The sequence below is a fragment of the Porites lutea genome, chromosome 6 (assembly GCF_958299795.1).
Source record: "Porites lutea chromosome 6, jaPorLute2.1, whole genome shotgun sequence".
NCBI classification, from domain to species: Eukaryota; Metazoa; Cnidaria; class Anthozoa; order Scleractinia; family Poritidae; genus Porites; species Porites lutea.
The window spans coordinates 30,021,559-30,040,104 of NC_133206.1; the positions used below are offsets into that span (position 1 = coordinate 30,021,559).

An 18,546-nucleotide genomic window follows, 5' to 3' on the forward strand; every position below is an offset into this window, starting at 1 on the left:
AGGTTAGTGGGGTCTGCTTCTTGACTTTATCCAAGAGCAGGGCACCTGCCAATAGCAGTTTCGAAGCCTTTCTGTACACGACTGGGTGTCTGAAACATGAATTTATAATTAAAGTGTAAAGTTCCACACGAAGTAGTTAGCTTCAACCAGTTACGAAAAGCTAGGCCTGAGACAGTGCAACTTATTTGGCCGAAAAAATGGAGTTTCTCTGACTGTGCAAGATCGTTTCATATCTCTTTCACCCGTTTCAAAAGTGTTGAGACACTTCTGTAAAATGGCCCCGTTTTGAACAGTGGACATAGCTATCCACTCCCCTAAACCAATGCTGTATTTCGGACACTCAAGTCTTTCTTTTACTACAAACATTGATTAAGGGATGGGGTAATTTACGACGTTTAAATAGGATGAAATAATAAATTAATGAAATTATTGATAAAAGCACTCGTTTTCGACAAGTGTGTCAACTAATTTTGTTCCTGATTGTAGCGGCATATCGACTGGCTGGCGGTCTTCCATCCAAAAAGTATGAGGCACTGACGGAAGCACAGGCTCCACGTAGCTGGCAATTAACAACCGACCAACGAGTAGAAACACCAACTGGCAATGCCACTACGCATTAAAATGATAAAAGTTAGACTGCCAGCAATACCTTTTCAGTACGCCGACCCCCACCCCCAGATTTACATCCACTCGATTGAACTTACATTGCCTGATATTTACAAGGAAAAAAAAAGATACAATATGGTAATGTCTCTGCTAGACAAAACGTTGGGCTAATCAGACAAAGAGTTAACAGTATCAGTGTTAATCACTGAAAACATGATTGCGCCTGAAGATTGTTGGCCAGTATAGTGTATTAGAGTACCGCTTGCTTTTAATTCAGTAGTTTTCTCAAGGCATTATTAAAGTGCTACTACGATCAAATCTTTGACTACCATTTTTTTTCGCTAGATTGGCAGTTTAGTACTTGAAGTACATGGTGTGCAAGTTATAGCTTCATACGATTAAGGAAAGTGATATTTTTTGACGCTCAAAAACCATTAATTTTCGTCCGCCATTAAAACGCTATGTTCCTGTGGCCTGGTTACCAAGAACAATAGGCAATTGCTTTGTGACGTCATTTACTTAACGCAGTACACACAGCATGACAATTTTCTTCTAAGAACCCTGCTCAACAATGTTCCCTTTCCTCCCACTTCGATGCGTTCTTGTTTAGGAATACTCTTTCGATCTTACTACATTAGGCTCCGTATGTGTGCAGCAACCGCTTCAATCGATAGAATTGAGCTGCACGCGAGTCTGACCAACTGAATGTGAGATTCGAGGAGTAGGTTTGTTTCCAGCTGACAGTTTCGCTGTTTTCTCGGTTTGATAACTTCGAACAGTGCTGCAATAGCATTTACGGGGCTTTCAACGCAAACAAGTGGCGGAAAATTAAACTTGGATCGTTTGCTAGCATATGGACGAAAGATCAATCGACAGATCTTGAATCCGGAAACAAATCTTCGCATAAAGAGGGAGCGTATGGAGGTAAGCTTACAGTTCGCAAAACTTGCAGTGAATGTCCCCAACGCTAAGTTGATTTATATCGCCGGTGGTGATTTTTGCTTTTACTACTGGCGAAGTCATCGAAGTTAAATTTTTTCTTAGACCTTTCTTCGACTGGAACGCGACGACAACGAAACTTTTAGGAAACTTTCAAAAAGATTTGCCCTAAGGCAACAGATCACAGAGAGCCCTCTAGTTTTGTAAACACTATTATCGCTCACACCTTGCTCTTGTAGTGTACTATTTTTTCTGTTACCACTATTAACATTCCTTTGAGCTTTTATAAAAAGCTTTAAAGCTCTATTTGTAAATTTTTATTATAAAGTATTAAAATCTATCAGGATCATGGTGCAATCTGAATGGTATGATATTTTAATATACAGTAAATTCCTTAGTATTTCCAATATGCTGGTCGCCATAACCCTCACTAAACAAATTAAAGGTATGCTTTTTTCAATTTTAGTATTCCCAAAACTCAGAGCCTGATTTAAACTGCACAGACACATTGTCAGTTCAAACCACAAGCTAAAGCAAGAGAGCCCACACAAGTTTATTGCAAAAACTGTTTTTGCAATTTTGTAAAATACAGCAAGAATTATTACGATTTACTGATGTGGTCTTTAAAATAAAATTGTGATCCATCTTGAATGTTGTGTATTGTTATTCTTTTGAGTGAATAACAAAAAGTTTTGCAATCTTCCATTGAATACTTATAATAATTATAATTATAGTATATCATAATTTGAGATGTAAACTCCAACACAGGGGCACTCATGCACTGAATCACTGAAGTGATGTGACTGACAGATTGCAAGTTAAAAATGAATAATCACCAAGGCTTGGTCACTGAAATATTTACTGCAACTGAGGATTATGTACATGTATGAGATAGTTTCATAGCCCCTGCTCATCACTGCTGCTTTATGTTTCACTACTTGAGGTTGTGCTCTACCAGCACCCAGTTGGCCCGTGGTGCTTAACTATTGTTCCGGGGCAACTAGGAAATTTTTTCATAGAAATCATGTGCTGTGCACCCAGGATTTCACGGGTCCGGGGCACTGGGCTCCTTTCAATTTTTCTTAGAGCACAGCCTTGCTACTTCAAAAAACCTTGGTGTATCTTTAAATATGGGATAGACTAATGTTATTCGTATAAATGAGGAAGCTTCATGGCCCCTTACCACATACAAAGGCACTGTCTACCCTACTGTAACAATTGATCTGCACACTTGTTGATCACAAGATAAATGTGAGGCCCCAGCTAAGAACCTGGAGGACAAGTTTAGGTCTTACGTACCGTGTGCAATATACAAATCCATTATTTTTTAGTCATACCAGTGATTACAATAAACAAGCCAAGGGCTGTAATACTGTTTAAAGGCTGCAATTTTATTGTTCTTTGTTGCCTGATTTAGCATAGTCTATTTTGGGGGTATTATCTAACCTGAGCCAAGCTAGGGCAGGGCCCACACAGGGCAAAGGGGCTTCCCCACTTTTTGAAAAATAAATAAATAAAATTAAGTACAGTGGAACCTTGATATAATGAAGGGCCAAGGGACTGGCAAAATATGTTTATTATAACGAGGTTTGTTAACTTTTATCGAGGTTCTTTTTCATATTGCCTTATATTTTACTATTACTGGAGTAAAAAAAATAGTTTGTTAGACCGAGGACTTTGTTATAGTGGTTCCATTGTAATATACATTTTCATATGAATAGTATCTTTGTTGGAATAAGAATCTTCCAGCATCTAAATTTATTATTGGTCTGTTTTGATACCATCAGTCTGATGCGTGGTAAGCCTTTAAAAAGTCAATCGTCCTAGATTTCTACATTTTCAAACCAGCAAAGCTATGTAGCATTTGCAATAATGCGGAATAGGCTTTTTTGATGAAGGTTCTTGATTAAATCTGAAGACTACTCCATGAACTACGGTTTCTTAAAACGAATGATATCAGCTGATGATGTGGTCTCTGGCACATTTCAATGACATGCTAGACAAAATGAAGGCATTACAGGAACCTACAGTGTAATATCATGATCTGTAAACTTCTAGTGGTGGATTCAGTCTTTTTTCTTTCCTTTTTTTTTTTTTTTCCTTTTATCTATTTACTAATTCCTTGTTTGTTCTAGCTTTAGTGCCAACCTACCTCCTATGCCTGAACATTGTATTAATATATTATATTGTAAATTAAGTTAACTTTTATTTGGTAATAAAGCTTATGTTGTCTTGTCTTGCAATCACGCTCAGCAGGAGAAAGGTACTTTTCAGCGGCTTAAAATTTATGAACATGACTCTGCTCAACAATGACTCAAGAAAGGTTCAGTAATCTGACAGTTCTAAACAGCCACAAAGAGAGAACAGCCAAATTTGCTCTCCCCCCCACCTCAATGTAGGTGGTCACCAGCCCGCGCACATTAAAAACTGCTTCCCAGGCCCTCTTAGGGGTTTTAACTCTTAAAAATGCTAGTTTCTAATAATATTTTACAATGGAAAAACCCAGCAAGAAAAACCCACCGAGCACAATCAAGGATGGGCCTCCATGATGAACATAATTTCCACTGTGTAACACTTCTTCCTAGAGGCATTGAATTTATGGCACACTGTGTTATCAGCAGAATCGTGCAACCTAGTGATGTACTGAACCATTTAGTTTTTCAATACATAAAGTTAGTTGCAAAATAATAATAATTTATTAATGCAGTGATAACCCAGTACTCTATGATCTACAGACACCCACTTAATTGGACACCCATATATAACAGGCAGTTTTGTTTGTCCTGAGGAAAAGCATACATTTTTTCTTTAAAATTAACAGGCTTAGTACGCACAGTAGTTAATGTGGACAACAACCACTTTTCTGTGTTTCAAGTCAATAATTCCTATATATTCTTAACCAGCTTTAGAGACACTGGTTACCCAGGCACTTTCTATTTTTCTTGTCACAATGATGTGCCAATTGTAGACATTGTACCAAGTTCACGGGTTAATAAGATTTTATTACCAAAACATCTGCAGCCAAATAGCATGACTCATTTGACTTTGATACATCTTTCTTTCTTCCCCTGTTTGTAGTCCTTTGATAAATTTTCTGCCTCCTGCTCAACAAGTTTCACGTCCTTGGCTTTTTGCTTCAGTCATTGTTCCTACCCTTCTTCCTCTTTGTTCCTTTATGCTATATATAAAATAAATCACGTGTCTGTCACTTTTTTCCAGAGAGCTAACTTAATATGGACACCCAGATAATATAGACATCATAACATGTCTGTATTAACCTTTCCACTGTATATATTTTCTTGCCTAGCCAACGCTTCAAAGCTGGTCTCAGTAGAGCATCCAAAAAATGCACACCTGGGTTTGAATAATAAATAAATTAAAAAAAACGTCACATACAACAATTTCATGAAGTTATCTATAAAAGTTTTAGGAATACAAGGGAATATCATTGCCAATAGTTGGATGAGGTGAAATCTCTGAATTTTTATTAGCGTTGCAATTTATAACTTGCAATAATGGTCTGCAGTCAATTGATAGGGAAGGCATAGGCAGACACAGCCTTTTCAAAAAAAACATGAGCTACAAAGAATGTGACAGTCTTTAACGTCAGCACTGAAAACTATTAAATTGATATACCAAATCATAGTTAATTGAGTGGAATGGTTATGAAACCCGTCAGACTCCTTTGTTATATGTTTTTGTGGAGCTGAAAGTGCACAACGTTCAAAAGAATTCCTATTATTTTGATTGTATTGACCAATAAAAACGTTGCATTAATTTATTCCGTAACAATTTGCCAACAGAAAACAAAGGATTGTGCACTTTCAGGATGCTTTCAACATAAACTGCAGCACTGTTGTTTCTATCATTGATGTTTGCCGCTTTTCATAACCAGTCTTCTCTAATAACTATGACCAAATCAAGAGCGAGCGATCCCCTTATTTATCTATTTGTATTGAAAATGAGTAAATTAACTTTTCTGACAAAGAGAACTTAACATTAGATCTAAAATCCTCAGCTCAGATACGTAACACTAAAGTAACAATTAAATTTTCAATAATAAAGGACAGCAGTCCGTTTAAGATGGTAAAAAAAACATATGCATATGACAACGAGCTGGCTGCTTTAGAACTGAAACTTAGCTGAACAGAAAACTGTACCCACTCTGATTCGCTGTGCCTGAAGAGCTATAAAGCAAAACTTTATCTACACTTGGATAAATGAGCACTCGAGAGTGGCTAGAAGGCAGGTGAAATTGGTGCGGACTCTCGATCGTCTTGCCTGTGTATTATTATTATAGCTAGTACGTATACAAATACACCTACCAGTACTCCGAATCTCCGTCGGCACAAACTGCATAAAATACGACTTGGTGAAGTGTGTTTTTTTCCTTCTCTGCGGCTAGCTGCCCTTAGTATTTGACATTCTCATATTCAGTCGGTGCTGGTTCTACAGAGTCATCGTAATCTATGATTTCCTCCTTCACAATTCCAGAATCGGGCGAAGACGAGCGAAGCTTTGAGAATCGCTCGCTGTTTTCTCACGGTTCAGGTTTGTTTTCTTGGCGCGTTCAGAAAATGACGTCACAATCAGAGAACAATAGCTTTGTCACTGGAACATAAATTTGTAATGGCGGACGCGAAAAACCCACATTTTCAAGCTCAATATTTTCACTTAGAGGGCGCCAAAGTTCACTTCAATGACCGAAACAGGTACAGCCACTTCTGATAAGCTGAAAAGAAAGCGTTTTTGTAACAAACTTGACATTAAATTTTGATCGTAGTAGCACTTTAAGGTATTTTTTTGTAAGACCCTATTGTAGGATTTCAACGCTAAAATCAGGTTTCCTTAAAAAAACCAAGACCTCCATAATGGGGGTTCATTTGGCTTTCCCGAACGTATATGGCTACTCCTATGAGGTGGATTGGGATAGACATATATGTACTGTCATTTGAAGTTGTATGATCCTCTAGGTTAATTAATTAGCTCTGAAAATATAAACTCTATGCAAGAATGGTGTTTCTGTTGCAAGATATTAGTTAAGTAAATACGTTTCCCGTTTACGTAAAGAAAAGTCGGTACCAATTTTAAGTGAGGGATTTATAGTAACTTCTATCATTATGGATAAAAAGAGGCAAGTTAGCCTTTTGAAATAAATCAATTAAGTACGCCAGACATTTTATTTTCTTCGCTGCTTGTTTGTTTTCTTGTTTGTTGTTTTCTTTCAAAACTCGTGGTTCTTTAATTTGCTGGGTGGCGATATTTCTGCCGCAAAGGGTGGTAGCATTCTACCTTGGCACGGGTGGTGAATGAAAATGTACCAGTTATACTAGTTACAAAAGGAGAACTGGTGTCTCTCGAAGGTTAAGTCCAGTGAAATGAATTGTTTCTGTTCAAGTAGACATTCCAAGCAGCCTGATTATACATGTAAGGTTGCTATTTCAATAATAGACCTTTCCACGCTTTTTATTTTCAACCTTTTTTCATGGACAAGTTAGGGAAAATCCAACGACTCCACTAGAAAGAGCGCCTTTAAATAGCTCCTCAAAGTCAAGAAATTTTACGAAAGTTTGAATGGTGGAGGCACAAACTTGGCAAGTTTGCTAACACTGAGGCGCTCTTTCCAGTGGTGTTGACGGATTTTCCCTACCTGGTCCATGCCAAAAGTTTAAAAAGACGTGGAGGAGTCCATCAGTTGGAAACAAAGAACATAGACCAACGACAGTCTCAAAATCATATCGCATGTAAACATGAATGAATTTACAGTTGGTTCGAATTCCGGGTCCACACGAATCCAGACATTTTGGAAACCGCATATTTGTTGCTCGGATCCGTGTGGAGCCAGATTTAAACCACTTACTCTGGAGAGCAGTCTCCAAAAGCCGCGGTTTCCAACGGTGAGCGGATTCACTGGTTTTGTGTGAGAGATTTCCCACTTCCCACAGATTAAACATTCTTGTAATTCACTTAGTGAAATCTCTGCAATTTTCATATACCTCACCCCATTCGGGCGGAATCTCTCCGTTCAGGTCATTATAGGGAGTACCCCAGGGGATTTGTCATTCTAACTTTTGTATCTTTTTTGTTTTTTCAAATAATGTCGTGTTACCATTCAAATAAAGCCTCTTTGGCAGACATTTTTGGAAAGTACTGCTAACATCTTGGTATAGCACAAAAAGAAATTGGGATTTTTTTCATTTTGAAATTCTTACGGTGGCTGATATTAAAATTGAAAGTGTTAAAGAAACATGAATTGTAGTGTAGAGTCTGGACGATAACCTATAATTATGGGACTATTTAAACTCATCGCATTGGCAATACCTTTGCATGCCTACTACTTATTTTTCAGTATTGTACAAAATTTTAATTATATCTAGTTTCTTAAAAGTTTGATTTCAGAAGTGGTTGGGAGGCGGAGAAAACAGAGGACAAAAAGGCATATTATCTCAATTTCCCGGAGGCAGACAAGCTGGAGATTGGCAAGATAACAATGACTTCAGCAAGTGGTCAAAGTAGGGTGGTTAGAGCAGGAACCTGCTGAGGGTTCCTTTCGCGTCTAAAGACAGATATCAGTCTAAGATGCAAACAATCAATTAAAACCTATAAACTCTAATATTCAAATTCAAATTCGCGTTTGTTATTCCTATACAATTTCAATAAAAGTAGTGAGAAGAATTATTTGAAGTATCAATTAGATTCATCTTTTGTGAACATGTCCTCAATTTTCATGACTTATGAATATCTGTTTAATGAAGCTTTGATATTACAAGGAGAATTTTGACGCTGATCATTCTTAGGGCTTTAAGGGTTAAAACCTACTTGGTCATGGCAGGATGGTCAGTAAAGTTTGTTTTTTCGATATTATTCACAGCTTAAAATTTATATCTGTTGTGACAAAATTGTTCTAATGTAAGGCGATCTTGGAGTTAACGGATTTTAAAAAGGGGAAATAACCAGATCTTAAAAAGAAAGTCATCAAGGTATATTATCTTCCCAGAAGTGGACAATTAAGCAATTAACAGCCACCCAATACGGCTAGTACAGCACGTGGCCAGAGTGAAACCTTATATTGATACTGGTTTTCACTTTTGAGTCTAAAAGATATTACGTGACGTGTCCATTCAAATGAAATCTCTTCGGCAGTATTTCGAAAGATTCACCTTATTTTTGAAATTTTACAGAATGAAATTTATCTTTGTTCTGAGCAGTGTTGTTCTAATGTAAGGCGATCCTGTAGTCACGGGGTTGAAAAAAAAATGCCGGAAGGCAATGAGGTTAAGTATCTAAGCTCAACTTGCCAGAGGCAGACATGTTAGCTATTATTAACCCTAAAATAGCTCCAGCAAGTGGTCAGAATGGGCGCGTTTGTATTAAAAACATGGACCTTTAGCCTTTCTTCTTTTAACTCTGAGAAATGTCATGTGATGCAACCAATCACATAAAATCTCTTCGGTAATCTCTTCGCATGGTGCAACTTGGTTTTCGATATTTTACAAAATTTCTGTTTTTAAACAATTTTTTGGAAGATAATACGTTAAAGAGCACACACTGGAAAAAAAGTATCGAATCTCAAATTCCCAGAGGGAAGCAAGTTGGTTATTAGCAATTGCCTCTGTTTCTAAGCTGGTTATTAGTCTGTAATGTCGCATCAGCTAGTTTATGTCACTATTAAAGTTTGTAACAATTTCACGGCAACGATTAAATAGGTAAAAAGCTTCACAGATAACGGGGGAGGTAAGGTCCCTTCGGACAACCGTTTAATCCGACCATGACGTTCATCCACTTACGACCATGTAGCCTTAATGACTACCGTAACACGAGGATGTTCTTCGGACTTTGTCACGCGTTTCTTACCCAGCGTTCGCATATCAATTCCTACCCGGAAATCGTTTATTTATCTTCAACCATGGAACTTTTCAAATACCGAGAGGGTGAAGAGTTTATCAGTGCTTTTTACCAGTGTCAAGTCTTACCCTCTATAAATAAATAATAATAATTACAATAATTACAATAATAATAATAATAATAATTACTATTTTATTATTATTATGTCGCAGTATGAAACTTTGGAATGCTGTCCACATTATGAGTAGTATAGGGCGCATAGCGTAACCTACACCACTTGAGAAGCTATACTTAGAAGTAAAACAGGGTCGATACGAAACCTAATACAATCCTAAAATACGTAGTGATATGAATCTCTCTACTCAAAAAGCCAATTTAGAATATTATTAAATTCTGATACTCTGTAAAACTTTCGCTATCTCTACTAAAAGCTTATACATAGTGATATAAATCTCTCTACTAAAAAAGCCAATTTAGAATATTATTAAATTCTGATACTCTGTAAAACCTTCGCTATCTCTACAAAAACTTATTTATAATAATATCAAACTCTAATGTTCTAAAAAATCTAAGTAAAAACGTCAGCAAGTTTGTGTTTCTAGATTTCTAGAGAAAAAACAAAAACCTAAAAACTGAAGTCCTTAGCGCCCTAACTAAGTATTTATCTTAAATGTTCTGGCAATGTTTAAAGTGTTTGAGATGACCGACTTCTGCATCCGCTCAAGTACGCTCCGTGCTCTCGCTCCAAGTAGCTTCCTCACCGACTTCTCTAGGTGTTTAGAGTAACCCCCCAGTACGTCAATTATTACGTTGTACTGTTCAACCCTGTAACCATTGTATCTCTGCTTCAGCTCCCACATCATGGGCTCATACTTGAGTGTCTTTTCCTCATCTTTCTTAGCTCTACTCTCAATCCATGGGCAGCTCATTTCAATTGTGCAGACTTCTTTCCTCTCGTGGCTGACAAGTCGCGCGTCGATCCGATTTGCTCTAACTTCGTGGTGCTCTGCATAGATGGGAATATCCCAAAACGCCTCACTCGTGGTGTTCTGGTAGGCTGGTTTTGGCATCACCGGTGAGTACCATGGTGGAACCTCTTCCATTAACCCATGCTCTCGCAGGAGCTCAAAAAACAGAATCTTCAAAGCTGCATTATGCCTGTATAGGTACTTGGTTTGTGCCAGGGAGGAACATCCAGCCAGAACATGTGCAACGCTCTCAGCTACCATCCCACATAACCTGCATAGAACTTCGCCGTCGGTGGAGGTTTGCGTCTTCTCCTTTGTGTAGAGCTTCGTAGGTAACAACTGCTCATACAGTTCATACATGCCCGCGATGGTATGTGTAGGGCATGTAGCCCAACCTTTTAATCATGCAAAGCAGCTGGTTATGCTTATGCTCTCATCTTCCCATCTGATACGGAATAACTTTCCTTGCCACTTTTTGTCTTTAGCGATCTCCAAGAACTGCTTCTCTTGAGATTGCTTCAACAGATTCCCAGCTCTTGCTGCAGTTACCACCTTTCCTTCAGTTGTAACACACACGGGATTTAGGGTATCAAGCTGAAGTGTGATGTTGTGTTCTTCAGCGTACTTAGCTGCTTCCTTTACGAGCGACTGGTGGCCTGATGCCATGGCGTGTTCTTCAAATTCTCTAACTGCTTCCACAGTCTGGTCCGGGTTCTGATACAATTTCAGTAGCGATTTGATTTTAGTGATCTTGTACTCGTGTTCGACTGATCGCAGGCCTCTACCCCCTTTCTCCCTCGGTAGATATAACAAAGAAGTCAGGCTAGCTGGGTGCTTGCCACCGTTCTCAACTATGATCTTCCGAGCTGCTCTGTCCACATCTCTTAACTCTGATAGAGGCCAATGCTGTGTCCACATTAGGTACCGCAGGACCGGGAGTGCATACTGATTAGTTGCCCGCACACGGTTACAATCAGACAGGGGGCTGGACCATATAATAGATATCCTGCGTAGATAATATTTAGCCGCGCAAGCTAGGGCCAGCCGTTCATCCTGTCGAACGTTCTCTAGCACCCCCAGGAATTTGTAGTGTTTTCCTTCCCCAAGAGCCGTGATGGTAGTTGTCTCGTCCATCCTCATACCAGACTCGTCTAGCACTTGGGCTCCCCTCTTCACGTGTACCACTGAGCACTTTTTCTGATTCCAGTGGAGGCCGATGTCCTGCATCGCTCCTCTAGTCCGTTTCAGCACTCGATTCAGCTTGCTCTCGGAGGCAGCAAAAACCTTGAGGTCGTCTATATACAGGAGATCGGTGACTTTGATCGGTGACTTTATTATTATTATTATTATTATTATTATTATTATTATTATTATTATTATTATTATTATTATTATTATTATTATTATTATTATTATTATTATTATTATTATTATTATTATTATTATTATTATTATTATTATTAAGGATCAAGCTAGGCAAGTACTCCTTCTACAGTATTTGTATTTCCAACAAAGCAAGGACAGCAATGTTTTCATTACTGGTGAAAAATACTGACATCAAACATGAAACTAAACTGTTCCTTTGCGTAAACAATCATTAAACAGCTTAATTGCAGTTAAAAAGTTGGACAGATTTTTCATAAGCGAGCGTGTTAAAGTTAAATAATTCTGCCCACGCAGAACATGTTGGTTTCTTAGTCACGTCTAGAATGCAATGACACGATGTTTTAATATTTAAAGTTAAAAGCGACCATCGGAGGCCAAGTAATTTCCTGAACAAATTAAACGTAAATATGCATAACTGGTACCTGTACTGAAGGAGATTAATGTATTATTAACACAACGTGAACTGTAGCAATAGACAAACAATTGATAATCGCGCGAAAGATTTCGGGCCAAAACAAAAGGCCAACGGTCGTGCAAACAACGTGGTTTACAGTTCACGACGTTCAAACGAGGAACGAAGTTGACTCAGGGAATTTTGTGTTATTACTGCCAGTATCATATACCGCTTCAGACAGCCAATATCCCCAACAGAGCTTGGTCTAGAAAAAGACACTGTCAAATTATGATGAGTACAAAATATGAACTTAAAAACGAAAATAACGGTTACAAATCTCAACGATTTACTAGATTGACGATTCTAATCATTTTTCGACCTCCCGTCGATTATCAAATCTGATACTGAGGCATAATCAACTTTTATCCCTGCAATCTTGCACTTTAGGGTTTAAGTCTCGGTATTTTCGAAGATTTTGTCTATTATCTTTAACTCCTGGCTTTTAGACTGTAAGCTGTCCCTTTCAGTCTTTTCAGTCGAGGCTTGTCAGGACAGGAGAGAGCGAACTAACCAAGAGAGGAATTGAAGAGCTTTCTTCTCCCTCGCGCGTTATCTTCTTTCACTCACACTTAACTTCCTGCGCGCACGACAATCCTGGGGTACTCTTAGCAGTTTAGCAAGCTATAAAACCATAAATTGGCGAAAGAAACGCCTTTCATTAGTGGTGTAACGATTAATCGAATTCTCGATTAATCGCGATTATGACCGTTCGGTTCGATTCACGATTCTTTGCTTCCACGTTTCGATTTTGGTTCGATTTTTGCACAATTTTTTTGCACACCTTTTCCAGGGTGCCCTTAGTGAGTTATTATATTGTAAAATCAGAATCCAGAACGTTTTAAATTCTGCGTTTATGATTGACGAGCAAAGACGATAGCATTTCGTGGGCCATTTTGTATTGCCTGGTAAAAATGCTATCTTTCAACCACCCCTTGAGAATTTCAAAAGAAGGCAAACTACGTGCGACACGCTCTTTGTCAGGTTCTCAAACATGGCGACGAACCAAGCGACTGTGAATCCTCCTGTCCCTCCTACTGTTCTCAAATTGAGGGTTTAGGGTTGCATGTTGTTTACATTACACGTTATGTTATAAGAATTAAGAAACATTTACATAATCGACATCGAATCGAACCGCAAGAAATATGAATCGTTACACCCCTAGCTACCTTTCATTGACCAAATTATCGCAATATAACAAGTTTTGAGGATTCCTTAGCACGCTGTCCCCAATCATACAAACTGAGATAAACATTAAAGGCAGCGGGCTGCCCTTATCGCATAATTCAAGACAATCTTTACCACTTCCCGAAAAACTTTCATATAAGTGGAGTTCAAATTACTTTGCAGAGAACTAATATGTAGAAAAGAACGTTTCAGTTCCCGTCACAACATCGACAAGTTATTCTGACCGACTGAAGCGATGGCGGGAAAATCGTTGGAATATCTACATGGAATAATCTTTATATTTAGGAAGACAATGAGTGTTAGTTTCAACGGAGCTCTTACCGAGAAAACGGAAAAGCTACAAGTCAAAGTGAGGGGCTAAAGTTTGGAAAGAAAACTGGGCCGGTTATTTTAGCCAGTATTTAGCAAAGCCGCGTTCCAAAGGGTGTTACTAAAACAGGGAACGGGGGACAGGGAAAGGGAAATGAAAAATGGGAAGAAAACAGTGAGTGGGTAATGAAGTTACAGATAAGGCTAGGGTTCAAATTTTTGTTCCAGAACACAACAGAAACTGTTTAGATAGTCGGAGTTTCCGTGGGCGTAACAAAGACTTTTCTCTAGGAAAACATGCAATGTTGGTCATGTCGCAACCGTAGGACGTTTTTCAGAATTCCATATCCGAACAGAATAGCTTGTTCCCTATTATCACATGAATGCAGGGTTGTAACATTGTGAATTTTTCTACTGTCTGGCTGTATCCCCTGAGGGAAGGTGGGCGGGTCGCATTCATCCTCTGTGAAGTGGAGAACACTAAAGCTGACAGCAAGAGCTGGTACTGACCAGTCTAACAAAGTTTACCCCGGCATTGTACACGAAAATCGTACCCTTGCCACATCAACCCATGAGAAACGTTTTTCTCCGTTTTTCTTCGAGTAAATAAGCTGTGGGGTACGATTCTCGAAAGTTAAAATTAAGCGTTCTCGAAGGTGCTAGAATAAAGCATGTCCTCTTGACTTCTTACACCGCGAAAGTAGCCATGAATTTCAATCATAAGCGCGTTCTCTTGCTTTCATGCACCCCAAAAGAAGCCATAAATTTCAACTGTAGATTAAGCTCGTCTTGGGTTATGGATTTCTCAAAGTTGTCGCTTAAACTAGCGGACCCCCTTAATAGCAATCACAGGTGCAAAATTCACAAGTGTCAGTTAATAGCACTCAGATCTCTTTTCTTTATTATCCATTTAGCTGATACATAAGCCAAGGCAATAGGATAATAAAATAAATGTAGACTAATGAGACGATTTAAAGAGCTATTTCACGCAGTTTAAAGAAATTTAGAATTCAGGACCGATAAAAATGACTCAAATATCAAAACAAAACAAATACAAGCGAGGAAATTGATGGACAAAATTTTGGAAAATTGTAACAAACTACATGCGGATAATTTAATAAGTTGATGACAACTTGTATGAAATTGTACTTTATAGTGGTAAGGCTTGGCCTTTGTTTTGTTCATCGAATATCGTTGCTTTTGAAAATTGAAGTTTAGTTATCGTCATTGACAAAATTATTGAACTATATGCCCTAACTTGCCCACCATTTGAAGGTATTTCAAATGACACAGCTTTCAGCTTTATGTATATTACAGTCCGACATTTAAGGAACCTATAACAGCGAATATGGTTTAAATTGAACGTTATACAAGAACATTGCGTAAGGGAAAATAGAAACAATTAATGCGGGCAAAACGGGCCAAGGAGCTTTATAGGTTATGTTCACGCCTTACAGTTAAAACATATATCCAAAAAGTTAATTTTTGAAACCGCATATTTTGTTGCTCGGATCCATGTGGACCCAGATTTAAACCACTTACTCTGGAGAGAAGTCTCCAAAAGCCGCGGTTTCCGACGGTGAGCGGATTCACTGGTTTTGTGTGAGAGATTTCCCACTTCCACAGATTAAACATTCTTGTACTTCACTTAGTGAAATCCCTACAATTTTCATATACCTCACCCCATTCGGGCGGAATCTCTCCGTTCAGGTCATTATAGGGAGTACCCCCCCCCCCCCCCAAGGGATTTGCCATTCTAACTTTTGTATCTTTTTTGTTTTTTCAAATAATGCCGTGTTACCATTCAAAAAAAGCCTCTTTGGCAGACATTTTTGGAAAGTACTGCTAACATCTTGGTATAGCACAAAAAGAAATTGGGATTTTTTTCATTTTGAAATTCTTACGGTCGCCGATATTAAAATTGAAAGTGTTAAAGAAACATGGATTGTGGTGTAGAGTCTGGACGATAACCTATAATTATGGGACTATTTAAATCAATCGCATTGGCAATACCTTTGCATGCCTACTACTTATTTTTCAGTATTGTACAAAATTTTAATTATATCTATTTTCTTTAAATAGAATAATAATAGAAATAGATAAGTGGTTGGGAGGTGGAGAAAACAGAGGACAAAAAGGCATATTATCTCAATTTCCCGGAGGCAGCAGGGTGAGGAGAAAGTTATTTTTACAGCTTGCCATTCGGGCAAGCTGAGGGCAGCATATACTAGCCCAAACGTCATTTCAGCTAGCCCCAAAAACTTTTTGATGAGCAGAATTGATTTCACAGTTCTTCTGTAATTTGAATTCCTCAAAAACTTCACTTGCCCGTCGGGCAAGTTAAGAATAAAATTCACTAGCCCGATAGCAAAATCCACTAGCCCCGGGCTATCGGACACTACTTTCTTTGCACGCTGGGCAGACAAGCTGGAGATTGGTAAGATAACAATGACTTCAGCAAGTGGTCAAAGTAGGGTGGTTAGAGCAGGAACCTGCTGAGGGTTCCTTTCGCGTCTAAAGACAGATATCAGTCTAAGATGCAAACAATCAATTAAAACCTATAAACTCTAATATTCAAATTCAAATTCGCGTTTGTTATTCCTATACAATTTCAATAAAAGTAGTGAGAAGAATTATTTGAAGTATCAATTAGATTCATCTTTTGTGAACATGTCCTCAATTTTCATGACTTATGAATATCTGTTTAATGAAGCTTTGATATTACAAGGAGAATTTTGACGCTGATCATTCTTAGGGCTTTAAGGGTTAAAACCTACTTGGTCATGGCAGGATGGTCAGTAAAGTTTGTTTTTTCGATATTATTCACAGCTTAAAATTTATATCTGTTGTGACAAAATTGTTCTAATGTAAGGCGATCTTGGAGTTAACGGATTTTAAAAAGGGGAAATAACCAGATCTTAAAAAGAAAGTCAACAAGGTATATTATCTTCCCAGAAGTGGACAATTAAGCAATTAACAGCCACCCAATACGGCTAGTGCAGCACGTGGCCAGAGTGAAGCCTTATATTGATACTGGTTTTCACTTTTGAGTCTAAAAGATATTACGTGACGTGTCCATTCAAATGAAATTTCTTCGGCAGTATTTCGAAAGATTCACCTTATTTTTGAAATTTTACAGAATGAAATTTATCTTTGTTCTGAGCAGTGTTGTTCTAATGTAAGGCGATCCTGTAGTCACGGGGTTGAAAAAAAAAATGCCGGAAGGCAATGAGGTTAAGTATCTAAGCTCAACTTGCCAGAGGCAGACATGTTAGCTATGTCTATGTTAGCTATAAGCGCGTTCTCTTGCTTTCATGCACCCCAAAAGAAGCCATAAATTTCAACTGTAAATTAAGCTCGTCTTGGGTTATGGATTTCTCAAAGTTGTCGCTTAAACTAGCGGACCCCCTTAATAGCAATCACAGGTGCAAAATTCACAAGTGTCAGTTAATAGCACTCAGATCTCTTTTCTTTATTATCCATTTAGCTGATACATAAGCCAAGGCAATAGGATAATAAAATAAATGTAGACTAATGAGACGATTTAAAGAGCTATTTCACGCAGTTTAAAGAAATTTAGAATTCAGGACCGATAAAAATGACTCAAATATCAAAACAAAACAAATACAAGCGAGGAAATTGATGGACAAAATTTTGGAAAATTGTAACAAACTACATGCGGATAATTTAATAAGTTGATGACAACTTGTATGAAATTGTACTTTATAGTGGTAAGGCTTGGCCTTTGTTTTGTTCATCGAATATCGTTGCTTTTGAAAATTGAAGTTTAGTTATCGTCATTGACAAAATTATTGAACTATATGCCCTAACTTGCCCACCATTTGAAGGTATTTCAAATGACACAGCTTTCAGCTTTATGTATATTACAGTCCGACATTTAAGGAACCTATAACAGCGAATATGGTTTAAATTGAACGTTATACAAGAACATTGCGTAAGGGAAAATAGAAACAATTAATGCGGGCAAAACGGGCCAAGGAGCTTTATAGGTTATGTTCACGCCTTACAGTTAAAACATATATCCAAAAAGTTAATTTTTGAAACCGCATATTTTGTTGCTCGGATCCATGTGGACCCAGATTTAAACCACTTACTCTGGAGAGAAGTCTCCAAAAGCCGCGGTTTCCGACGGTGAGCGGATTCACTGGTTTTGTGTGAGAGATTTCCCACTTCCACAGATTAAACATTCTTGTACTTCACTTAGTGAAATCCCTACAATTTTCATATACCTCACCCCATTCGGGCGGAATCTCTCCGTTCAGGTCATTATAGGGAGTACCCCCCCCCCCCCCAAGGGATTTGCCATTCTAACTTTTGTATCTTTTTTGTTTTTTCAAATAATGCCGTGTTACCATTCAAAAAAAGCCTCTTTGGCAGACATTTTTGGAAAGTACTGCTAACATCTTGGTATAGCACAAAAAGAAATTGGGATTTTTTTCATTTTGAAATTCTTACGGTCGCCGATATTAAAATTGAAAGTGTTAAAGAAACATGGATTGTGGTGTAGAGTCTGGACGATAACCTATAATTATGGGACTATTTAAATCAATCGCATTGGCAATACCTTTGCATGCCTACTACTTATTTTTCAGTATTGTACAAAATTTTAATTATATCTATTTTCTTTAAATAGAATAATAATAGAAATAGATAAGTGGTTGGGAGGTGGAGAAAACAGAGGACAAAAAGGCATATTATCTCAATTTCCCGGAGGCAGCAGGGTGAGGAGAAAGTTATTTTTACAGCTTGCCATTCGGGCAAGCTGAGGGCAGCATATACTAGCCCAAACGTCATTTCAGCTAGCCCCAAAAACTTTTTGATGAGCAGAATTGA

The 18,546-nt window shown here is 38.1% G+C and overlaps 1 protein-coding gene and 2 long non-coding RNA genes across 3 annotated transcripts in view; 1 reads left to right on the forward strand and 2 right to left on the reverse strand.

The window, feature by feature from the left end:
- Positions 1 to 48: 48 nt before the first annotated feature.
- Positions 49 to 18,546, reverse strand: part of LOC140940039 (uncharacterized) — a 40,342-nt gene continuing 21,844 nt past the window's right edge. Inside the window, exon 3 of the long non-coding RNA XR_012166291.1 lies at positions 49 to 89. This is a non-coding gene — a long non-coding RNA (uncharacterized lncRNA). The remainder of the gene's footprint in view (positions 90 to 18,546) is intronic.
- Positions 1,140 to 2,196, forward strand: LOC140941168 (uncharacterized). The gene is made up of 2 exons (XR_012166430.1): positions 1,140 to 1,530; positions 2,012 to 2,196. It is a non-coding gene; the product is annotated as an uncharacterized lncRNA (long non-coding RNA).
- Positions 9,920 to 10,778, reverse strand: LOC140941212 (uncharacterized). Its single transcript, XM_073390189.1, has one exon. The coding sequence runs from the start codon at positions 10,716 to 10,718 to the stop codon at positions 10,044 to 10,046; it is 675 nt and encodes a 224-aa protein (XP_073246290.1). The 5' UTR covers positions 10,719 to 10,778; the 3' UTR covers positions 9,920 to 10,043.